This window comes from Garra rufa, chromosome 18 (genome assembly GCF_049309525.1).
Source record: "Garra rufa chromosome 18, GarRuf1.0, whole genome shotgun sequence".
Lineage (NCBI taxonomy): Eukaryota > Metazoa > Chordata > Actinopteri > Cypriniformes > Cyprinidae > Garra > Garra rufa.
The window spans coordinates 7,966,719-7,992,715 of record NC_133378.1 but is presented as its reverse complement, the minus strand read 5'-3'; the positions used below and the strand labels follow the sequence as shown (position 1 = coordinate 7,992,715).

Below are 25,997 nucleotides of genomic sequence, written 5' to 3'. Positions count from 1 at the left end.
TTTGCCGATTTCTCGCCACGGGCAAAATGCAAATCGAGTATTTCTTTTACATCGAATACTCGAACAGAATTGAGAAATCGTTACAGCCCTGGTTCACTTACAGAACAAAATTTTCCAAATAATGTACCCACCCCTTTATCATCCAAGATGTATAATTGTATTTGTATGCATATTTCTTTCTTCAGTCGTAAAGAAATTATGTTTTTAAGGAAAACATTTCAGGATTTCTCTCCATATAATGGACTTTTTATGATGCCCCCGAGTTTGAACTTCCAAAATGCAATTTAAATCTAACCTTTCAGTTTTAAAGGCTATAAACGATTAAGAAGGGTCTTATCTAGCTAAACGATTGGTTATTTTCAAAAAAAAGAAAAAAAAAAAGAAAGAAAATGTATAAAATTTTTTAACCTCAAACGCTCATCTTGTCTAGCTCTGCGTGAACTCTAACTTCAAAATCGCCCTTTCAAATTCCTTAACTTTTGTAAAGGGTGTTTGACCTTCTTTTCATGCTCTCTTTGTAAAATCTGGGTTGGTATTTCTGTAGGATAATTTTGAAGTTGGAGGAGAAAATGAGATGGGATTTTTTTTTCGACATTCCCTAACTGCCCTGAACCGGACTACACAGAGTTCCCACAGAGCTAGACAGGGTTAAAGCTTAAAAGTATATAAATTGTACATTTAAAAAAAAGAAAAACTGATAATTTTACTAGATAAGACTCTTCTTCCTCTGCCCTTTGAATCTGCATTTAAACTGCATTTTGGAAGTTTAAAGTTGGGGGCACCATAGAAGTCCATTATATGGAGAGAAATCCTTAAATGTGACCCTGGACCACAAAACCAGTCATAAGGTTAAATTTTACAAAACTGAGATATATACACATCATATGAAAGCTCAATAAATAAGCTTTCTATTGATGTATGGTTTGTTAGGATAGGACAATATTTGGCCGAGATACATCTGTTTGAAAATCTGAAATCTAAGGGTGCAAAAAAATTAAAATACTGAGAAAATCACCTTTAAAGTTGTCCAAATTAAGTTCTTAATGCATATTACTAATCAAAAATTATATTTTGATATATTTACAGTAGGAATTTTACAAAAAAATCTTCATGGAACATGATCTTTACTTAATTTCCTAATGATTTTTGGCATAAAAGAAAAATCAATAATTTTGACCCATGCAATGTACTTTTGGCTATTGCTACAAATATACCCCAGCGACTTAAGACTGGTTTTGTGGTCCAGGGTCACAAATGTTTTCCTCAAAAAACAATATCTTTACGACTGAAGAAAGAAAGAAAGACAAACATCTGACAGGGGGGTGAGTGCATTATCTGTACATTTTTGTTCTGGAAGTGAACTACTTCTTTAAAGTGTCACAACACTGTTTCAGAGGTGCTTTTTCACATCTCTGGTTTGAAAAACTTTCTGAAAAGGGGCGTTGTTCACTGGGGATAAGGGGTGGGGTACAGTGTGGAGACAAGGCGGAGGCTGCATTAAAGTGGGAGTGACAATAAGTGAATAAATTCAGCTAATTCGCACACTGACAATGTAAACACACGCACGCTGAGAGCAGCAGCCACAGCGGTTCTGAGAGCAGTGTGGAAGTGGAGGACTTCTACCCACCAGAATCCCCACACTTAGACGCAAGAGATGACAGTGCAGGTCCACTGCCTTAACCGTTTGAACCTTTGGACCCTCACGCGCATACACAAGAACGCAAAGACGAACCAGATGAAGCGCCGAGCGTTTTATATTTTTATAATAGTGAATGAACAATTCTAAGTTTATCTTGTATATGAACGCTACAAAAGTAAAGTTGACAATTTTTGTTTTGCAGACACTCCATATCTAGTTTGAAATTAATGTAATACATGTTCATCATGTTGTTATCTAATAATAGGTGTTCGTGTTCGGAGTCAGAGATTAGCAGCACAGTAATTACTGACACCGTAAAGGGTAGGCTATTTATATAAAAGAATGCAAATTATATATAACGTTTGTGTATATAGGCCTATATATAAAATACATATATTACTTTAATAACAAAAAAAATGAGACTCAAACATTATTAACAAACGTGCGTGTTTATTTGAGCACTTCCGACAGTGAACAAGCAGCCTACAAAACGCTAAAATAACCAAAGAAATAATATATTTAAATAAGAAAATAGCCTAAATAAGAATGTTAAATAGGCTATTAAACAAACATTTGTTGCAAAAACTACTAAAACCTCGCCCGGACCTTTTCTGACAGCTCATCAGAATTACTGGCCCGAATCCGACTGGAACATTTTCTCTTCCCCATTACACAGCTGCTGTTTTATTAGCAAAGAGATTACATTTATTTCCGTTTATTTAGTTTATAAAGTTAATTTAGAAATATATTTGGAACACTTTTTATATGTTAAATTCAAGTTTTTTGTTTTTTAAAGTAACGACCAAGCGGCCAGCGACAAACAGACAAATTTAGCCCTCTCAAGTCATCACGGTTTAAATTTAGATCCACAGATATAAAAAACTTAAAAGCATATCACAATATTAGTTTAATCGTTTAACCTAGTTAAATGTGTGCTGTTGGGCGCATATCCAATCGTTTGTGCGGAGAGTGAAAGCTGGAGCACACTTTGCAGAACATGAAGGCGCCGGTGCGATGTGAAACTTCATTTTTGCTCATAAAGGTAAGAGTAATATATCATCCGGAACTGTAAAGAAATAATTCAAATCAAAAACAAAACTCTTTCATTAGCTATAGGCCTAATCCATAAAGATGCATTTAGGCATTAAAGGAGCATCCAATGAGCAGATGGCCAGTCAGGATCGTCCACTTTGTCTTTGCGACAAATACTAGTTTATTAAAAAATGATTTGAATATCTCCATAGGCCCCGATCAGTTGGAGCAGTTGGAGGCGCCTCTTTTGAATGATTTTCTGTTGGCAACGAGTGTTCTGCGCGCTGCTTATGCGCCCCCGGCGCCTCGCGTTTCGCCGCCTGCTGCGCCTCGCGTTTTTGCAGGAGCGCTCTGAGCGCCTGAAGTTGAAAAAAAAAAATCAACTCTGAGCGGAAACGCCCAACGTCATTCGCGTTCTTTTCCATTGTCCAATCGAATGAATGGAGAGGCGGGCCTTCTGTTGTGGTGACGAAAGTTTACCGTTGCTTAAAAAGTCCGGAGACTGCAAGAAATGGAGGAGAAACCTTTGGTGTCTGTCGTGGGTTACCCGGAGCTGTATTATTTAGGGTTTCTGCTAATATGACAGTTTAGAGCGCTCGTGCTATAATCCTTTGATTTGACTGACAGGACAGCTGTTTTGGTCGTTGCTTAGCAACATAAAAAAACCGCAGCACACTGCTCTTTTATTAAAGTCACCAAAAAAAGGCAGTGCTGTGCGCCTCGCGTTTTTAGAACTAAAAGACGCATTCGGTGTGTTTGGCCCCTTACTTTTCCACCCCGACAACTGCATGGTTATTTTTGCTGTTATTTTTTGAGTCCCCAATTCCAAAAACTGTCCGGTAGGAAATGTTCCTTACAGACAAATTTGCTGTGTGTTTTCGTAGGACTCTTTAAACCAGCAGCTTGCCGCCAAACTGTAGCTCTGGCCGTGTCACGGGGAAACGAAAACAATTCTTTTGTTTTGTCACAGTGAAGAAGGGTGGTCTCCACTGACTTTGATAGTGGGAAAAAAATGAATAAAAAAACTGGGAAGTAACTGGGGACCAGCAACGGTTTGGTAACCCACATTCTTCAAAATAAGTTTTATGTTCAACAGAAGAAAGAAACTAATTAGAGTTTAAAAAACACAAAAAAGAGTGAGTAAATGATGACAGAATTGTCATTTTTTGGTGATGGTAGGCAAATAAAACAAACACAAAGAAAAATCACTCACTGCTCTTGACTAAAGAACAGCGATACAGTTGCTTTAATGTGTATTATTTGTACATAGTGTTTTATTTTCATATTTGTTAATTCAATTTCAAGAATGCTACTGCTAAATACACTTACCTTGCCTGAAAATTAAAGCACCATTAAAGCACAACTTGCAAAATAGTAAAACCAACACGAAAAAGAAACGTGATAAAGTCGAGTGGTGTCTAGATTTTAAATTACGGTTAAACATTTTTGTCTTCTCATGTATTTTAATGTGGAGCCCTGCTAAATAGTTAACATGTAGGGAATAACTGACAATTGTCTGGTGAATTATTAAAATGCATGCTCAATGATTTATAGATTTAAAGCTCCCAAGGCAACATTTTAGTGTATCACAGGCGTTTGATGATTGAACGCACTGATCATGGCCAAACATTCTGTCTAAGTGTGCAGCTCACTAGGCTTTGAGGCGCAGCCAGTGTGTGTCACTGTTCTTCTGATGAACTGTGAAGCTGAACTTTGATTAATGAGCCTGCCGAAATTTCCCAACACTTAATGAAGCTGTGCACACACTGAGAGCAAAAGGGCCTGACATTGTTTCCGCTCGCTATGTTTTCATTTCCAGTTCTTTCTCTCCGAGTCCAAAGTCAGCACTAATAAACAAAATGACTGACACGGCTTACATGAACCAGACTTAACTCATTCACCATGACATGAAGCATATTTATAGCATTTTGGGAAGAGGGATTTCGCAGGTCCTAAACGTATTGCTATGACAACCTGTCAACAGTGGCAGCATTCCTAAAGCTGTAAAACTTCAATAACTCATACACATACTGCCCCCTACTGGAAACAGAGTCATCATATTCCTTTTTACTTTAAAGGGACAGTTCAACAAAAAAATTAAAGGGATAGTTCACCCAAAAATAAAAGCTCTGTCATTAATTACTCAACCTGATGTCGTTCCAAAGCTGTAAGACAAAATATCTTAATTCGTGTTCCAAAGATGAACGCAGGTCTTACAGGTTTGGAATGTGGGATTATTTTGTAGGGGTGCAACGGATCGTAGATGATCCGTGATCCGTACGGACCAGCCCCCACAGTTCGGCACGCTTGAGGATTAACTGTTAAATTTATCCATCATAGAGTAAAAATTTTATAATTTGCACGTTTTGTCTTGCCGGTTTACCCATTCAATCAATTTTAAACCATTGCAGCAAAGAGAACACGCGCGCTGTTTATTTATTTTTACCGCTGCCGCACACACCAGAACCGAGCACGCGCACAGAGAGAGGCGCGTGATTCACAGATTGATTCCTCTTTAACTTCTCTTGAAGGGAAACATACATAAGAAGTTATGTTTAAATACCCGTTGTTTTATTCTGGTAAACACAGTCGAACCGAAACAGCTGAGAAAGAGATGTGTGCCAGTATTAGGTATGTGCATTAGGCCTTAAAGAGACAGCATCCTATAGATACCTGCAGTGAGAAGCACTAGTTATTTTACACTGAATTATTCCATTTCTGCACCTGAATACTAGTATTATTGATTTTATTAGTAACTTAATGTTGTATTCATCTACACTTGTCATTTGTGTAATTGTTCTTGTTTTGTTACTGACTTTATTAGTTCAGCTGGTAGTTTTTGCTGTGGATTAGAAGTACTTAAAATAAGCATTCAGTAATTAATTAAAAACAAACTTTTTTGTTTTGTTTGTTTTTTGCTGATCCGAAAAATGATCCGATCCGTGACTCAAAATCCGTGACATGATCCGAACCTTGAGTTTTGTGATTCGTTGCACCACTATTATTTTGTTATTGAGAGGAAAGCATGTGCATTTACAAAGCTGCTTGCAGCAGAGTATGTACACTACCAGTCAAAAGTTTTTGAACAGTACGATTTTTAATGTTTTTTAAAGAAGTCTCTTTTGCTCACCAAGCCTGCATTCGTTTGGTCCAAAATTCAGCAAAAGCAGTAATATTGTGAAATAATTTTACTACTTAAAATAACTGTTTTCTTTCAATATTTTAATATATTTAAAAATGTAATTTATTCCTGTGATCAAAGCTGAATTTTTAGAATTTTCAGTGTTACATCCTAAAGAAATCATTGTAATATGCTGATTTGCTGTTCAAGAAACATATCTTTTATTATTATAATCATCAATATTTTAAACAGTTGAGTACATTTTTTCAGGATTCTTTGATGAATAGAAAGATCCAAAGATCAGCATTTTTTTTATAAAAAGCTTTTATAACATTATACACTGTGCCATTCAAAAGTATAATTTTTGGGAAAGAAATGAATACTTTTATTTATTAGGATGTTGAAAGATGATGATAAAGACATAATGTTACAATGTTTATGATCTTCTGAACTTTCTATTCATCAAAGAAAACTAAAAAAAAAAAAAATCTACTCAGCTGTTTTCAGCATAATAATAATAATAATAATAATAATAATAACAATAATGTTTTTGAGCACCAAATCAGAATATTAGAATGATCTCTGAAGGATCATGTTACTGAAGTAATGCTAAAATTTGGCATTGAAGTGACAGGAATAAATTAATCTTTAAAACATACTCAAACAGAAAACAGTTATTTTAAATAGTAAAACTATTTCAAATTGTTAATGATTTTGCCGTACTTTGGATCAAATAAATGCAGGTTTGGTAAACAGAAGAGACTAAAACATTAAAAATCTTACTGTTCAAAAACTTTTGACTGGTAGTGCATATTGGGATAGTGAAAAATAAAAAAACTATGCCTTAAATATATATATCAGGGCCATAATTTAGCTGTACATAACGATTTCCTCCCTCTTTTATGGCCTCACCTTGGGACACATCTCAGTGCCTTTCATGATTAGGTTTCTGGCCACCTGCAGCTTCCCAGTCACCTCCTCCAGACGAGCAGAAGCAATCCAGGCAGGCGGATGGTGAGGGTTTGTTTCTCTCACTGACTTCAAGAGGAGACGGGCCTTCTTAATATCACTGCACACACAGAGAATGATATTAGAAAATGCAATGCAAACAGCCCAGATATAAAGCTCATGAGGGTAAAAGACTGATAAATACCTGATGTCTCCTCCATGTGTGGGGATCATGGAGTTGAGATCGGTGAGATAGCCTTTGGGATCAACAACTGTCTGTCCACTCACAGAGTCAGAAACCTGGAGACACCAACAAAAAAACACTGTAAAAACTTTTGACTTTCTTTAAAATGATTAAGTTTGTAAATAAAATGCTGTGGTGCATCACCTGACTGAGCCTCATGTCCATCAGAGTGTTTCTGGCCTGTCCGATCTTCCTCATGTCCAGCTCTCCAGCACCCGGCGTCATGCCACCTGGGTAGGGTGTGTTCAAGCCGCCTGGAAACGGTGTCGTTAGCCCACCAAATTGCTAAAAAAAAAAAAATTGGGGGTCAATTAGAAATTGCATTGTTTTGTAATGAAATATTCAAGTGTACTGGATCCTGCAAAGCAATGCATTGTGCTCTGATTATATTCATAGTTTTCTTAAAGCCACAGTAAGTTACTTTTTTGTGTTCATTTCTCAATAAGCAAGTACAATATGTCACAAAAGTGAGTGCACCCCTCATATTTCAGCAACCATTTTAGTATATCTTCTCAAGGGACAATACTATAGAAATGAAACTTTGATCCATTTTAGAGTAGTCAATGAGCGGCTTTGTATAGCAGTATAGATTTACTGTCCTCTGAAAATTACTCAACATACAGCCATTATTGTCAAAATAGATAGCAACAAAAGTGAGTACACCCTAAGTGAACTTGTCCAAAGTGTTCCATGTTTCCCTCAATGAACCGCAGCTCTCCAGAACCAGCAGCACCAGGGATGCAAACAGAGGTATGGTCAAAAAGGAGTGAGATTATCGAAGCCAGTGCCCCCGCAGCAAATATCATTTATATTTTCGTTTATAGTCGTTTCCCGCTTCATTTTGAATCTCTTTCAATCTCTTTACTTAACATTCTACATGTAAATGATACTGTAAATGCTCGACATATGACTGTGATTTTTACTGGAATGCAGTTTAAAGGTTGAATTTAACATATATTTTATTTAGTTTCGTCTACTTAATAGACTAGCCTATTAGTGTTTCACTGAGGTTTCAATGAATCATTCACGTAGTTTCATTTGTAAATGAAAACAGGTTATTTATCTTCACACATGGGCATAAATACTAATAAATATATAATACATAATAATAACAACAATATGGAAAAAAACTCAGTTAATAGAACGATGGATAAATGTCTTGTAGGCCTATTTTATTTGATGTACTGTGACAATAAAATTATTTACAAATGAAAATACGTGAATAATTCACTCGTCAGCGCGGCGCGAGCACTTTAATACCGCGCTGTCTCACTGTCTCACTGTCTCACTTGTTTTCTTTTCATATAAGTTTCCTATGTTTCATGGACTGTAACGGCGTTTACTTATTTAGTAATTTTAATACAGAATTCCCTATGATGAAATTATAATCTGACACTCCAATGTACGCCCCAAACCCCCCCCCCTTAAAAAAAACTCATCGGATCTGCACAATTGTCCCCCACACAGGCGTGAAAAAGGCGGCATCCGCCAAAAGGCGCGCCGTTTGCATCCCTGAGCACTCATGCAGCCCCAGACCATGATGCTACCACCACCATGCTTGACTGTAGGCAGGACACAATTTTCTTGGTACTCCTCACCAGGGCATCACCACACATGCTGGACACCATCTGAGCCAAACAAGTCTATCTTATAGTCTCATCAGACCACAGGACATGGTTCCAGTATTTCATGCTCTTGGACTGGTTGTCTTCAGCAAACTGTTTGCAAGCTTTCTTGTGAGCCTGCTTCAGATGAGGCTTCCTTCTGGGATGACGCTTATGCAAACCAACTTGTTGCAGTGTGAGCATTGACAAGCTGACCTTCTACTTCTGCAACCTTTAAAGCAACACTGGCAGCTCTCAAGCATCTGTTTTTTGAAGCCAGCTTCTGCACCTGATGCACAGAACAAGTGCTCAACTTCATTGACTCTTGCAAGGCCTGTTCCGAATTGATCCCATCTCGGAAAACCTCTGTATGACCCTGACCACTGTAGTGTAACTATGTTTTAGGGTTTTACTGAACCTCTAATAGCCTTGGCCATCTTTGTGGAGAGCAACAATTCTAATTCTCGAATCCCCAGAGAGTTCTTTGCAATGTTGAACATCCAGTGGTCAGTATGAGAGAATTGTACTTAAAGCACCTCATTTTAACAGCTCTAATACAAGATACACAACTTTGTATGGTCCTGTCAAGCAGACAAAAACACAAATATGATGAATAGAACATGTGGCTTTGCATGGTTAAGCAACATACTGCTGTCATCACTTTTGTTGCCAGCTATTTTGACAATAATGGCTGTATGAGTTATTTTCAGAGGACAGTAAATCTATACTGCTATAAAAGCTACACATTGACTACTCTAAAATATATCCAAGTTTCATTTCTATAGTATTGTCCCTTGAGAAGATATACTAATATGGTTGCTGAAATGTGAGGGGTGTACTGACTTTTGTTAGATACTGTACATTATAAATCCACTTTCCAAACCGTGTTTTTGGCTTATACTGAATCACTATGTTACACCTATAGTAAGACTGGTTCTGGTAGGAAGCACTGCGGAGTAGCCCAGTATCTATGTGATATAAACAAAAAGAGAGAGCTTCGGCTACAATGTTCTTCTGCAAGGCACATGCAGTTCTTATTAACCGCTAGAGCGCCAAACGTTACGGACTACAGCTTTAAAGACAATGCGCCTTTGAAAGGTGAGGGGATGTTACTCACCGCTTGCAGTGGGTCAACAGAGGTGTGGTTATCTCCAGTCTGGAGGTGCTTGGCAAAGAAGCTGTCCGGCACGGGTGTGAGCTTCTCATGGCGGGGATTCCTCTGACGTTTGTTCCTGGCATCACCAACCTCAGGAATACTCAACCATTCATCCTCTGTGACCTCAGCCAGCTTCCTCTGGAAGGCACAAATAATACAACAGGGTTAATGTCGACAGCTATATACTACTGTTCAAAATTTTGCGGTTAGAAAGAAATCTCTTCTGCTTACCAAGACTGCAAGTATTTGATCAAAAACACAGTAATATTGTGAAATACTGTTTTCTATTTGAATATATTTTTAAATGTAATTTATTCCTGTGATGCAAAGTCTGCAGTGTCACAGGATCATTCAGAAATCATTTGCTGCTCAGGAAACGTTTAATAAAAAGTTCAAAAAGAAAGTATTTATTTGAAATACAAATCTTTTGAAACATTTTATGTCTTTACGGTCACTATTGATCAACTAAATGCATCTATGCTGAATAAAAGCATATTTTTCTATTTTTACCCTAAACTTTTTAACAGTTGTGCATATGACAGCAAAAAAAATATTGATTTTAACAATTTTTTTGTCAATGACCACTAAGTTACACACAAACCTTCAGGTCTGAGAACTGTTGCTGAATTTTGGGCCGCTCCATACGGTATTTCTCGATCTCCTCTTTCTCTCGCAGCTCCCTGCAGATACATCAACAAAGTGAGCCTAGAGACACTACATAAAAACAAATAAGTGTAGATGAGAGAAGAAAGTCTGCAGACCTTCTTTCCTTGCGTCTCTCATCCATGCGTTTATCCAGTGCAGCGTAGATGGCATCCGCCTCCTCGTCATCTTTCTCATACGGCCCACTGGAGAACAAACTGCCTGCATAGCCGTTGAACTAGAGGAAGATATGGAGAAAGAGATTCAGGCTAAATTTTCCAATAAAATTAAAACATTTTCCTTTCACAATTAGACACATGATGTGGTCTCAATCAATCCTAATATTTATTATTCTGTTGCATTTTTTGCATGCAATTACACAGGGCACAGATCAACATGACGCTCATTACTACAATTCATGCTGCAGGTGTACCTCATCATAGTTAGTGTCATTCAGATCCTCCTCATCCTCTTCTTGGTTTTTCTTCATCTGATCGCCCACGGTCCTCTTCCCAGGGGGTGCGTGCCGATCATCCACTGGGTCATTAGCATCACGAGCGGGACCGATATCAGAACGCGTGGTGAAACCCGTGGCACTGAGGAGCACATTACATTACAACTTAGCAATGCATCATCTGTCAAAAGTTTGGAACAATTTACATTTATTATGTAATTGATAGACTCCTCTTATGCTCAAAAAGGCTGCATTTGAGTCAAAGACATAAAAGGGTTTAAGCATAAAATTACCAAGCGTAATACTGCTTTTTTAACTGTTGTTTTTCAAAAAATATTTCAAGGTTTTTGGTTTAGTTTCAGTGCATTTTTGTTTTTCTGAGCAAAACATTTACAGAAGACACCCACTAAAATCTCATTCAGTTTAAAGGTTGTATCAGCGATTTCTAGCCTAAAACATAAAGTGTCAATTTCAGCTGACCTTTCTTCACGATACGCTCGCTGCCTGCCCCATAAATTGTCTGTGAAAAAAACGCGTCTCTCTGGTCAGCCTAGGGTCCGAGATATGCCAAAAAAAACAATCTGCACTACCAACCTTTCCACACATAAACAAACAGTGTTCCAACCAATCAGCGTCAGGGGTTTGGTGTTGTGGACTTTCCTACTGGTGCTGGGATGTGAGGGAGGCGGAGCGAAAGTCCACAACACCAAACCCCTGACGCTGGATCGTGATGAAAGGTCAGCTGAATTTGACACTTTATGTTTCAGGCTAGAAATCGCTGATACAACCTTTAACAGTTTTGTAAGGCATATTTACAACAAAAATCAATTTATTAAAAAATAAAAGATAAATTATTTTCACCTCAAATACTAATTAGTTGTAATTCAACATTTTTAAAATTTGCCACTATCCTAGGTTTTGCCCATTTGTCAGTAAGATTTTTTTACTCATTTAAAACACAAAAAATTAATAGGCTCCCTTATTACTTTCTATATTTTAATATGCGTAAGTCAGAATAAGCATTTTATTTGAATTTTTACATGAACATTGTGTTACACTTAGTGACAATGTAACATTAATTCAAACAAATTTTGACATTTTATTCCCCAAAAACTTATTTGAAACCTTATGTGCTTTCTATGGACATAAAATCACTTTTGTAAATTTAGTAAAACATGGACATCTTAACATCTTTGACCCATTTGCTTAATAAAAATACATTAAAATCAGTAATATGTAAAGTAAGTAAAATGTGAAATATTATTACAATTTGAAATTAGAACTGTTTTCTATTTGAATACGTTTTATATGTAACTCTGGATCACAAAACCAGTCTTAAGTAGCACCGGTATATTTGTAGCAATAGCCAACAATACATTGCATGGGTCAAAATTATCGATTTTTCTTTTATGCCAAAAATCATTCGAATATTAAATGAAGATCATGTTCTATGAAAATATTTAGTAAATTTCCTACCGTTAATATATCAAAACGTAATTCTTGATTAGTAATATGCATTGCTAAGAACTTCATTTAGACAACTTTCAAATATTTAGATTTTTCGCACTCTCAGATTCCAGATTTTCAAATAGTTGCATCTCAGCCAAATATTGTCCTCTTCTAACAAACCATACATCAATGGAACGCCTATTTATTCAGATTTTTTGCATCATCTTTCAGATGATGCATACATTTCAATTTCAAAAAATGTACCCTTATGACTGGTTTTGTGGTCCAGGGTCAGATATTTTAAAACATAATTCATTTTTGCATTAAAAGCATCATTACGCCAGCCTTCAGTGCCACATAATCCTTTATATCGTTATAATATGCTGATTTGATGCACATGAAACAGTTCTTAATTATTAATGTTGAAAAGACTGCAGTAATGATGGTAAAAATTCAGCTTTACATCACAGGAATGATTACCATTTTGATACGCATTCAAATATAAAGCAGTTATTTAAAATAGTATTATTTCAACATTACTATTTTTTCTGTACTTTTGATCAAATAAATGCAGCCTTGGTAAACATAAGAGACTTTTAGTAGTGTAAAATTATTACAAGACAACATCTTATAACGGAGAACAACACAAAGCATTATAACATATTACTATAATAACACATTATAAAAATACACATTAACACAGTTTTACACAATACAACAAATTTCGCATCACCGAAATAACACAGCATAACGTTATTAAAATCATGCAGTGTTGTTATAATTAATAACACATTTACGCAGTGAATTAGCTGTCTCTCACTCTTCAGACTGTCATGATTACAGTAATGCATGTATAGGTCTCTCACCCTCTACCCAAACCGGGAACGTAACCCAGCGGCGCAGGCATGCCGAGAAACGGCTTCTTCTTCTTATTCAAACCCCCCATGAGCGGAGACGCAAGCGGCATCGCCGGTGCTCCACCTGCGGACCCGCCGGCCCCTCCGGACGGGGCTTTGCCTGCAGATTTCGCGGGTTGTTTCGCTGTAGCGCTCGCCATCGTTGCGCTGCCGACAACACGCTTCACTTCCGGAACAACAACAGTCGCGCTTCCTGTGACATAAAAGTCTGCTTTTAAAATATAATAGCGCCGTTATAGCGCCCTCACAGGACGGGGGGCGTGAAGGACCTTGACCTAAATTCACCTGCTCTTTGTGCTTTTGTTGTTAGATTACGTGTTTGTGTAATAGATGAAACAAGATGATATAACACGGAAAAAAATACTGTGTATGTTGGTAGACTGAAACCTTCCCTTTATTATTAAAGCATGTGTACTGGATTTTAAATTTATTGTAGAATCAAATAATTACGAAAATTATCTAGAGGAAGAGGAATCACGTTAAGAATCAAACAAGTAAAACTTAATTTTATATTGTTAGATTTATTGAAATTGATAAGCGTTATTTGATGCTACTATGCTTTCAAATTATGACTGAATTCCATTAGCTTTCCTGATATGTACACCGTTGGTCTTTTAATAGAAAAATATATATTTTGGGCTAAAATGGAGGCTTTGGGTCATTTGAAGATAGTATATCTCCTCAATGTGATTTTCATCTACAGAGGGCAGCAGAGGCTTGATTTCTGTGGTGACAAGTATTTCAGAACAGCACTTAAAGGTTTGTGTTTTAGTACTAGAATACTTACTTTAATCTCAGTATGCAGAGACAATTTAAAGTTAACTGTTTGAAACACATTAAACAATTTGGTTTCATTACTGCGACATTGGCTCAACCAATGGTGTTAGTTCAAGGTGGGCTTTCGGTTATTCTGACCAATTGGAGACGAGGGAAGTGTTTGTAAACCTGTGATTCTGTTTAGTCACACGAGTAGTGGATAAATAAAGTACTCACTCTAAGTAGTTCCTTAAGTTATAGAAGGTCGTATTCGCAACTTTTTGTCTCACAATTCGGACTTTTTTTCTTACAATTGCTAGTTTACACCTTGCAATTCTGTTTTTTTGTCAGAATTGCTTGATACAAACTCATAATTCTGACTTTTTTTCCTCAAAATTCTGAGATATAAACTAACAATTGCAAGTTATAAAGTCAGAATTGTGAGATATAAACTAGCAATTTTGATTTTTTTTTTAGAATTGTGAGTTTATATCCTGCAATTGTGACATTTTGTCTCAGAATTGTGAGTTTATATCTCAAAATTGTGACTTTTTTTCAGAATTGCAATTTTATATCTCGCAATTGTGACTTTTTATTTCCTCAGAACTGCAAGTTTATGACTCACAATTCTGACTTTATAACATGCAATTGTGAGTTGTTAAGTCAGAATTGCGAGATACAAACTCGCAGTTGCGAGAAAAAAGTCAGAATCGCATATAATCTGGCAATTGCGAGTTATAAAGTCAGAATTGCAAGATATAAACTCACAATTCTTTTAAACTTAACAATATTTTTTCTCAGAATTGTGAGTTTATATCTTGCAGTTGTGACTTTTTTGCTCAGAATGGGGAGTTTATCACAATTGTGAATTTTTTTTCTCAGAATTGCGAGTTTAGAACTCACAATTCTGACTTTATAACACACATTTGTGAGATAAGTCAGAATTATAAACTAGCAATTCTGAGAACATATCAGTCTTTTTTCCCCCTCAAAATTGGGCTTTATAACTCACAATTGGTAGTTTATACCTCAGAATTGCGTAGTATTAGCAGGCAATTGCAAGTTATAAAGTCAGAATTGCAAGATAAAAACTCACAATTCTGACTTTTTTTTCTCAGAATTGTGTGATATAAACTGGCAATTGCGAGTTATAAAGTCAGAATTGTGAGATATAAACCCACAATTCTTATAAACTTCGCAATTTTTTGATTTATTTATATATTGCAATTGTGACATTTTGTCTCAGAATTGCGAGTTTATATCTCACAATTGTGACTTATTTTCTTAGAATTGTGAGTTTAGAACAATTCTGACTTTATAACATGCAATTGCAAGTCATTAAGTCAGAATTCTGAGAACATGTCAGTCTTTTTTCCCCCTCAAAATTAGAATTTATAACTCACAATTGAAAGTTTATACCTCACAATTCTGAGAAAAACAGTCAGAATTGCATAGTATAAGCTGGCAATTGCAAGAATTGCGAGATATGAACACAGTTCTTATAAACTTCACAATTTCTTTTCTCAGAATTGAGTTTATATCTCGCAGTTGTGACTTTTTTCTCAGAATTGCGAGTTTATATTTCACAACTGTGACTTTTTTTCTCAGAATTGTAAGTTTATATCTTGCAATTGTGACTTTTTGTCTCAGAATTGCGAGTTTACATCTTGCAAAAACGCCTTTTTTCTCAGAATTCCAAGATTATATCTCGCAATTGTGACTTTTTCCTCAGAATTGCGTAGTATAAACTCGCATTTGCGAGTTATAAAGTCAGAATTGCAAGATAAAAATGCACAATATTTTTTTTAGAAGACTCACAATTGTGACTTTTTTTCTCAGAATTGTGAGTTTATATCTCACAGTTCTGACTTTATAACATGCAATTGCGAGTCATTAAGTCAGAATTGTGAGATATAAACTTACAATTCTGAGAACATAGTCTTTTTTTTACCCTCAAAACGGGACTTTATAACTCACAATTGCAAGTTTATACATCACAATTCTGAGAAAAAAAAAGTCAGAATTGCGAGAGAAAAAAGTCAGAATTGTGAGTTTATATCTTGCAATTGCGACTTTTTTTCCAAGAATTGTGAGTTTATGGCCTAGTTTCACAGACAGGGCTTAGATTAAGTCAGGATTAGGCCATAGTTCAATTACATTTAAGTAATTTTTATAAACGTACTTTTACAACTGGGACTAGGCTTAAGCCTTGTCTGTGAAACCGGGGACTCACAATTCTATAAGGGCTTCAAATACAATACATAAATACATAAAGTTAAAATCTCAAATTTTAATGTTAAAACTTTGTGAACGAGTAAAAAGAGGAGTTTTTAATGGAGCTTCAAGAATCCATTACTGGTGAGTGTCATACATTGATCCGTACAGTTCATATTTTAAAGCTCAATCTGTGCTTATGAATGTTAAATAAAACCATTCTGTGCATACCGGTTGAAGTAAATAGCTAATTTTAAGCTCAGATTTCATCAGTTGGGATCTATCAACCATCTTCACACTACCTCAGTGCTCCAGCTATTTATTCCTCTGTATGGACGATAATGAAAGCAGACACTGTCACATCAGACTCAAGGGCTTTGGGCAGGTCAATTTAATAAATGTGCCTACAACATCAGAAAAATCAGATGGGCTGAGAAGACAGTTCTTGAAAGCGTATAGATTCAAACAGAAATGGCTACATTTAACACACAACTTATTCAAACACAATATGAAATCCATTGCTTTCAGTGGATATTGGCTAAGACTTGGCAGTGCAGACTTGAATATGAATTAAAGTTTTCTCCATTCTTCTCTATTGCCCTTACTGATATGAAGTCAATGTCAAAAGAATTGCATGACATAAAACTCAACTGCCAGTCTCCATTTACGTAACATTTCAGAAAACTCATGCGAATTTTAATCCATGTTATAGAAGTGCACTTCCATGTTTTGTCAATCCAGATTATCAGTTCTAGGGTCTGTGTCTTTCGTTATTGAGACATAACGATTTCTGTCTGGAATTCTTTCAGACATGTGTCCTTTGTATGCCACCCTGTGACAATCAGGGCTAAAACGTAATCCTGTTATCCTTGCTTTTCGTATTGTGAATGCACAGGCCAGGATTGAAACACATGACGTGAGTGGAGCCCAAGGATTGAGCCTCTGGAGGAGGCAAAGGGGAAAGGAACAGGAAAGGAATTATTCTCTTTGATCTGTTCCCATGGAGCATTTGGCTTTGGTTTTCCTTCACACATAACCTTGAACAATGAAGCAGGAAGAGAAAGAACGCCTGTGAGGAAGTGGGAGAGGACGGCAGTGGGGGAAAAAAAAAACAGGTGAACGAGGGTCAGAGGCAGATTATACCTGAGAGAGATTTATTGTGTGAAATCCACATTTTCATGGTATGGCAAAACCTACTGTGGAAGTTCATGAATATCATTTGGTGTGTTCAAAGGGTTGATGGAACCGATGAAAACAATACAACAAACTGGTAACTGGTACAATAAAGTTCATTAGATAACATTAGTTAACTACGTTAGTTAACTAAGAATTATTAACAAACATTAACAAAGATGAATAAAAAGTGAATAAATAGTGTATTGCTCATTGCTTGTTCATGTTAATGTCAAAGGGGCCTATTATGCTTTTTCTCTTTTTGAATTTTAGCCAGTGTGTGGTGTGTATGTTTGGGCATAAAAAACATCTCCAAAGTTGCAAATCTCAAAGTCCACTCCAAAGGGAGATATTTCGTTTTTAAAAAATCCCTTTTCAAAAACTACAACGTTTGGCTTCGGACTACAGCGTTTGTTTTTTCGGATGCTATGATGTCACAACGCGGCCCATTAGAACATCATTCAAATAAATCCCACCTGTGGAAGTTCGAATCATTGGCGGGTGGGGAGGGACAAGGTGGGGGATTCGCCTAATGTTGTAGCATGGACAGCCGCTTCTGGGATGCTTCAGTGAACTGCAGGGCGGCTCCTATAAACTGGTATAGCATTGACTAAAGTGGTCGCAAACTGCTCCGGTTGCCATGTTGGAGCTTTGCCGTTGACGTGTGCGTTATAGAGGGTTGAAACACATGCGGAGCCACAGCAGATGTAAACACAAGCATTGACTAGAGTGATTATCATCGGTGGTTGCGTCGAGCCGTGCCATAAACATGCACAGTGTTTGGTAAGAGATTTATTCATCATACATTGTAGATAGCTTCACTAGCCTAATGCTAGAGCTGGTTTCGGGCTTGTAAATAATTAAATAAATTAGCACAATAATGATAATATCATGTATCGCGATCTCGGAGGCTGATGATAGGACCAAATACTGTAGCGTATTATTCACTCACCCTCCATGCATCCTAGGTGTATATAGCTTCCTTCTTTCAGACAAATGGAATTATATTAAAAATAATCCTGGCACTCCCAAGCTTTAGAATGGCATAGACTGATGTTTCTCTCCATCAGTCCAAAACAAGTCAATCTATAATAAAAAAAGTGCCACACATGGCTCCGGATGGGTCAGTAAAAGCCTCCTTTAGTGATCTGATGTGTTTTTGTAGGAAAAAATATCCTTAGTTAACACATAAGAATCACTTTAATCTAGTTTGCACTAACAGTTGTACATAAAACTTGCTGCTTTGGGAAGAGGCGTGGCAGGACCGAAACGCTGTCTAAGCTGTTCACCAATCGCAGCACAGTGGGACTGCTAACCAATCACAACAGATTTAGTTTTTTCGGAAGGCGGACCTTTATCAAACCCCAAACTAATCGAGCCATTTGTGCTAGGCTGGGGAGAAAGCTATTGTAATAATGTAAATTATGTGAAAAATAATGCATTTTTTGAACCACCCCCAAAACATAATAAAGACTTTGTAAAAGAGCATAATAGGACCCCTTTAACAACTGACTCCTTATTGTGAAGTGTTACCAATAAAGTAATAATCTGGCTTAAGTGTGGTTTTCAACAGATTTTTGAATTAGTTTGCCAGCAAACTGATGTTATCAAACTCCTAGTATATAATATACTAAAATAAACCTACAAAAAGTAATGCATTTCCTGCAAAAAATTGTGATATATTAAATCGATCGAAAGTGACAGTAAAGACAACTGTTACAAAAGATTTCTATTTCAAATAAATGCTGTTCCTATTCATTGTATTCAAAGAATCCTTAAAAAAATATATACACTACCAGTCAATTTTCTCACCAAGCCTACATTTATTTAATGCAAAGTACAGCAAAAGCAGTAAAATTCTTAAATATTTTTACTATTTAAAATAACTGTTTTCTATTTTTAGAAATCATTCTAACATGCGTATTTGCTGCTCAAAAAAAAAAAAAAACATTTTTATTATTATTATGTTAATTGGAAACTGAGTAGAATATTTTTCCGGTTTCTTTGAAGAATAGAAAGTTCAGAATAACAGCATTTATCTGAAATAGAAATCTATGTTTACTGTCACTTACAATCAGTTTATCACAATTTAATGCATCCTTGCTGAGAAATTATTATAAGTAATAAAAATATATATATACTGACTCTTTTGAATGGTGTACAACGTTACAAAAGCTTTTTTATTTCAGATAAATGCTCATCTTTAGGTCTTTCTGTTTAATAAAGAAATCAAAAAGTGTACTGTTTTTAATACTGAGAATAATACTAATAAAAATATTTTTTTGAGCAGCAAATCAGCTTATTAGAATGATTTCTGAAGAATCATGTGACACTGCAGACTGAAGTAATGATGATGAAAATGTAGCTTTGATCACAGGAAAAAATTACATTTGAAAATATATTCATATAGAAAACAGTTATTTTAAATAGTACAAATATTGTAAAATTTTACTGTTTTTGCTGTTCTTTGGATAAAATAAATGCAGGATTGGTGAAAACCTTTGACTGGTAGTGTATTATAGTTTCCACAAAAATATAAAGCTGCACATCTCTTTTTAACATTGATTATAATAAAAAATGTTTTGAGCAGCAAATCAGCATATTAGAATGATTTCTAAAGGATGTGACACTGAAGACTGGAGTAATGATGCTTAAAAACTTCAGTTTTATCACAGAAATAAATTACATTTTACAATATATTCAAAAAGGATTTTTTTTTAATTGAAATATTTTCACAATATTACTGTTTTACTTTTTGAAACAAACAAACAAACAAACAAACAAACAAATAAATACAGCTTTAGTGAGCTTGGTGAGACTACTTTAAAAAAGCATAAAAAATGACCAAAAGAAGCAGTTTTTATATTATATTTAATACACACTGTTATTAGTAAACAATGTTAGACGTTTTCTATTTTGTGGTGCTGTCTCTGTTTATTTGACTGTATTGAACTTATTTGAAATATATATGTTTAATCAGTTGAAATTTGTTTAATATATTTATTATACTGCTTCATAAATTATAGATCTTTCCGCTTCCTGTTATTCCCATTTAAATTCCACTGAACACCAGCCAATGTTGCAACCTTGATGTATGTACTTCTTGCCTCCTAACCTTTTGTTCAGCGCTCATGTGGACTCTTGTAATTTGCATCCTGATTGACTCAAAGTTCATTGTCTTTACTTGGATGTCCATTTACTATTGACATGACCAGAATGCAAAGCACAGGAAACAAACAGCAGCCCTCATCCCCACCAACTCATCATCACAAAGCAAACAGATCATACCAACCTAAAGCAGACAGACAGGGAGAGAGAGAGAGAGAGAGAGAGAGAGAGAGAGAGAGAGAGAGAGAGAGAGAGAGAGAGATGGAAAGCATGCCAGAACATTGTACTTGAAACTGACATTGAAATGTAACCATCCATTACAGTTTAGAATAATAAAACAAAATGCACGCAGAACATTACTACATAAAAGTACTTTTCAAAATGATTTGCATTTGCACTCTCAGAAAATGCGCTTTGTCCTTGCAGGGGACGGCGGCAAATGGCATTACAGCTACTCCATTAAAACAGCTGCGAAGATCTTTACCCAGGTAACAAACAGCCAATTGAAGTTTCATTGATTTACAAAATGCTGGCTGATATCCAGAGGTTCAAATAAGGACAAACTAGCAATTAGTTGACCCAGATGACCTGAGAAACGCATCAGAGAGGTGAAGAAAGGGTGATCGATAGAGAATCCTTTGTTATGGCAGATAAGAACAAAGAAGAAAGAGAAGTTGATTAATAATGAAAACACTGGATTTCGATGTGAGACGATAACAGGGAATGGACTTTTTCACTGGTTATTATGGATTATGAATGCATATTTTGGTTAGAAGTGATAGTTTGAAGTTAAGGCGAGACACTGCAGATGAATAAGACAAACAAAAAAAAGTTATCGCCTTACCCAGTTGATTGATTACATTGATAATTGCAAACTTTTTTGGTTTAACAGTTTTTTCTAAAATGTTATGTTTAAATATGCAAATTAGGCAATATTTAATGAAATATGTGCTAATTTGCATACATTTCTAGTACAAAAATCTAAACACTGGATAAAATCAGTTTCAAAATTCTTGTTTTTTTTTGACATATTAGAGTCAAATGTTTTTACAGAGGGGATTTTGGCAATCTCATTTTTGTCATGTGCATGCAGTTGGTCACGGTGTGCTGCGATGTGCTGCATGATATTACTGCACCTGCTTCAGCCATGTTACGGCAGCAAACTTCCTTGACTATTACGCCGGAATGAGAGTGTAGTTCCTAATCTTATGGGCCTAGAAAATCGCAGCTTTACATTTTCCACCGGTCTTAGTACACGATATAACTACAGAAGAGTCAAGTTTTAAATTGGACAAATACCGAAACTCGTTGGTCATTTTTGAACGCGATGCTATTGGTCTAATAGGATTCAATGATCTATGCTAAGCTAGGCTAAAAGTGATATCGCATGAACAGAAGGATTTCTGTTTCTGAATGGATTTCAAAACGGTAAAAATCAACTTATTAACTCAGGGGGAGTTGGAGAATGAGCCTATTTCCAAAAAAAGTGGAGTGTTCCTTTAACAGTGTCTTTTGGATCTTTTCTTTCCACTAGTCTGAAAAAACACTTTATGAAAAACAAAAAAGCCCAAAATCTCAAGTTTGACAGATGCCTAAACAAACAGTGTTTTTACTTGCAGTGTCTCCTCCTAAAAATGTTTTTTATTAATGAACTGGTGCGTTGTGGATTACTTGTGGATTATTGTGATGTTTTTATCAGCTGTTTGGACTCTTATTCTGATGGTACCCATTCACAGCAGAGGATCCGTTTGTGAGCAAATGATGCAATGCTACATTTCTCCGAATCTGTTCGGATGAAGAAACAAACTCATCTACATCTTAGATGGCCTGAGGGTGAGTACATACTCAGATTTTCAGCAAATTGTCATTTTTGGATGTACTATTCCTTTAAGAACATTATTCCCCATATACTTTAACTCTATCTGGATACATTTAATTTAGAGTTTTGTGTAATTCCCACTCTTCTCGTTTGGCTAAAACGTTGTAGTAAATGATGTACAGAAACTGAATTTCCTCGGGCGCTCTAGGAAATGATGTCAAGCATGAATAATCAGACTGATGTGACCGTGACTGGCTGTGCCAGATCCTGTACCTGTGCTGTCGCCAGTGTGGCAGCAGTCCTTACGGCAGGACTTTTTGTCCTCTGCCTGGCTAATGAGTTTCCCCCTCCACTCTTCATCTGTAGCTGCAGGACATTTTTCCATCTGGAACAGCCGTCTTCCCAGCTCTTCTTCATTTACGGTGTTCTCATGTCACGCTCGCAGACAGCCTTGTAGCGCTGCTGTGAGCGGCCCATATTTTTGTGCCGGGTGCAAGTGTAGCGTAGAGTAAATCTTTGGCTAGAGACGTTCTTATTTTCTCTTTTTTTCTCTGAGACCAGATATATTGCAATAGGGTGCAACAGTGACTGCCCATTTTTTTTCAGCAGCCTTGATCCCTGAAGAATATGTCCTGTTTACCAACCAGCTTCAAGAAATACACGTTTAGCTGTACAGACTAGTGGTGTCACTAATGATTATTTTGGTAATCAAGTAATTGGATAATTATATAGCCTATATTTTTGAGGTAATAAAAATAGACCTAAGCTAACAATAACCTTTAAAATGACTTAAAATGCATACATAAGCAATGAGGCAATAATAATTGGTTCAAATAAAGTATCAAAAGCAAGTAATCATATGATTTTGTTAAACAAATCTGTGAATGTATTATAAACTATTGAACTAATGTAGTCTACATTATGCATTATAACAAATGACTGCAGAGGGCGCCAACGGCCCGACGATTGTTTTTACACATTATTGCACATCTAATCTTTGTTTAATATTGACTGGACAACATTTAATTCAAGGGTCGACTTAATCTTTAATATATGGCCATTTCTTTATGATAGAAATGCTACAGCCACTGTAATTTCTTAAATAAGTGGATATTAAAGGAACACTCCACTTTTTTTTGGAAATAGGCTCATTCCCCAACTCCCCCCGAGTTAATAAATTGAGTTTTACCGTTTTGAAATCCATTCGGTCATTCTCCTGTTCTGGCGATATCACTTTTAGCATAGCTTAGCATAAATCATTGAATCCTATTAGACCAGTAGCATCGCGTTCAAAAATGACCAACGAGTTTCGATATTTGTCCTATTTAAAACTTGACTCTTCTGTAGTTATATCGTGTACTAAGACCAGCGGAAATGTAAAGCTGCGGTTTTCTAGGCCGATAAGATTAGGAACTACACTCCCATTCCGGTGTAATAGTCAAGGAAGTTTGCTGCCGTAACATGGCTGAAGCAGGCGCAGTAATATCACACAGCGCCTGAAATTAGTTCCCAGCTAGGTAACTTCCAATATGACCGGCACTAAGTTTGTGTAACTCCGGTTGTTGCAGCTGGTAAATTGTTAGTGGCTGGATTTACCTGTGTGCGATTAGCTATGGTTATGTGCATTGTAAGGGGCTGTGATTGTAAGTCGAAGACATACTCTACTACCATGTTTCACTGAATTCCCACGAAAAAAAGCAATTCCGACTAATGAATCAATAGCTGGCTGCTCTGAACATAGATCTCAAAACACCATTAGAAACGATCAAGAAATGGCGTGTTTGCTCCGAGCATTTTGAACCAGATGACTATTTGGATAGTTTTACTGGTACTACAGCACGGCGTCTAAAGGACATGGTCATCCCAACAATCTTCAGAGTACAGACAGGACAACGAGGAGCATCGCCCATGGCTGTAAGTGTAACATGACTAATTGCTATTGTTGTTGGCTAACGTTAAATGCAACTGTGAAATGCAACCCCTGACGACTAACTGTAGGTTTGGGCGAACAGCTGGCTTACAGTATTTGCTATGACCAAATTCCATGTGTGATTGCAAAAGAAAGTTATTGCGAACAGTCGGTGGTGTTTTAAAGTGAGTTTTGAGTAAAAGTGTACATCATGAATGAGCCTGAAAATGCAAACTGACAGTATGCATTCAAAATCTTTATATTATATATTGGAGTGGTTGCAGAAATAACTTACTCTTGCGACAGCTGGCTATTAGGTCCACTCGGCGTGTGACGTTTTTCCAGTTTATTTTGTCAATCCGGAAAAAAAAATCTACTACTGCAAGATGCAGCATTGCAAGTCCTCGGATGTTGTGCCACATGCCACTTCCTCATCAGGTAGATCGACCCTTGCTATCGATGGCAATACCAGAATGACAATACCAAAGTCACGTTGGATATGTTGACGGAAGTAAGCATTTCCACATGTGCTGTGTGGTATTACTGCTCCTGCTTCAGCCATATTACGGCAGCAAACTTCCTTGACTATTACGCCGGAATGGGAGTGTAGTTCCTAATCTTATCGGCCTAGAAAACCGCAGCTTTACATTTTCCGCTGGTCTTAGTACACGATATAACTACAGAAGAGTCAAGTTTTAAATAGGACAAATATCGAAACTCGTTGGTCATTTTTGAACGTGATGCTATTGGTCTAATAGGATTCAATGATCTAAGCTAAGCTATGCTAAAAGTGATATCGTCAGAACAGGAGAACGGCTGAATGGATTTCAAAATGGTAAAACTCAACTTATTAACTCGGGGGGAGTTGGAGAATGAGCCTATTTCCAAAAAAAGTGGAGTGTTCCTTTAAAACGTGTAAACTCAGATTGAGGGTTTGAGCTTTTATTTTGAAATTGATGCATCATGAATGTAAACATGGCACTGAACCAAACGCATATTTTGCATATTTTGTTGATTATTGCTGATGAAAATGGTCAATTATTGTCAGGTTTTGGGCCGGGAAAAACATCTGGAGTAGTATAGACTACCAAAGGTTATAACAAATCAAGGAGAAATAAAAGGCGTTTGTGGTTGGCCGCACTGAATCAGGATTTCCAGTGCAAGAATCTTGACAACATTTGTGTTTGTTCTTATAATTTCGAGTCAGGTAGGTGAAATATTAGGCTAATATCTTAACTAATACTGCTCTTACATATCTTTACCACCTGGTTTAGACAGCATAAATTAGCAGAACAATGTATTCAGTAGTACATTAACCATTCAATCCAGCTGTTGTTTTCATTTGAGTATCTCCAATATGGCCATGTATCTGTATTACTGACCAATCTGTGACATTATTGTAAACCCTTTACAGTAAACGATTTATAGTAAATATATCAAAATAATCAATTCATTGTAAAAATAAAAGAGATAAATATTTGAAGTTTATCACAAAATATGCAAACATATACAATTTTATTTATACTATGAATGTTATTTGCATTGCTTCATGGAAGTAGTTTAAGTCTTTGGTTCTTTTAATTGTAATGATTGGCTTACATTTAACAAAAACCCACCAAGGCTGCGTTCTCCGAAACCACCTTAATGCTACGTCGTTCTTAAGTTGTACCTTAAGAAGTACCTTATCGTCAATACGTGTTTTCCGAAACCTTCTTAGTTAAGTATACCTTCTCTAAGTCATACGTTCGTAAGGTTGGTCTGGAGCGCTCTTATAGTTATACCTTATCGCTGCTGACGGTTCATACCACTAGT

The 25,997-nt window shown here is 36.3% G+C and overlaps 1 protein-coding gene across 1 annotated transcript in view; it reads right to left on the bottom strand.

Moving 5' to 3' along the window:
- The window catches only part of prpf6 (PRP6 pre-mRNA processing factor 6 homolog (S. cerevisiae)), a 36,321-nt gene extending 22,954 nt beyond the window's left edge, over nucleotides 1–13,367 (bottom strand). Inside the window, exons 1-8 of the mRNA XM_073823192.1 lie at nucleotides 13,156–13,367; nucleotides 10,820–10,982; nucleotides 10,506–10,624; nucleotides 10,346–10,424; nucleotides 9,706–9,882; nucleotides 7,129–7,269; nucleotides 6,946–7,040; nucleotides 6,705–6,861 (exon numbers count right to left, since the gene is read on the bottom strand). Coding sequence (XP_073679293.1) covers nucleotides 6,705–6,861; nucleotides 6,946–7,040; nucleotides 7,129–7,269; nucleotides 9,706–9,882; nucleotides 10,346–10,424; nucleotides 10,506–10,624; nucleotides 10,820–10,982; nucleotides 13,156–13,346 — 1,122 coding nt within the window. The 5' untranslated portion in view covers nucleotides 13,347–13,367. The remainder of the gene's footprint in view (nucleotides 1–6,704; nucleotides 6,862–6,945; nucleotides 7,041–7,128; nucleotides 7,270–9,705; nucleotides 9,883–10,345; nucleotides 10,425–10,505; nucleotides 10,625–10,819; nucleotides 10,983–13,155) is intronic.
- Between the last annotated feature and the right edge of the window lie 12,630 nt (nucleotides 13,368–25,997).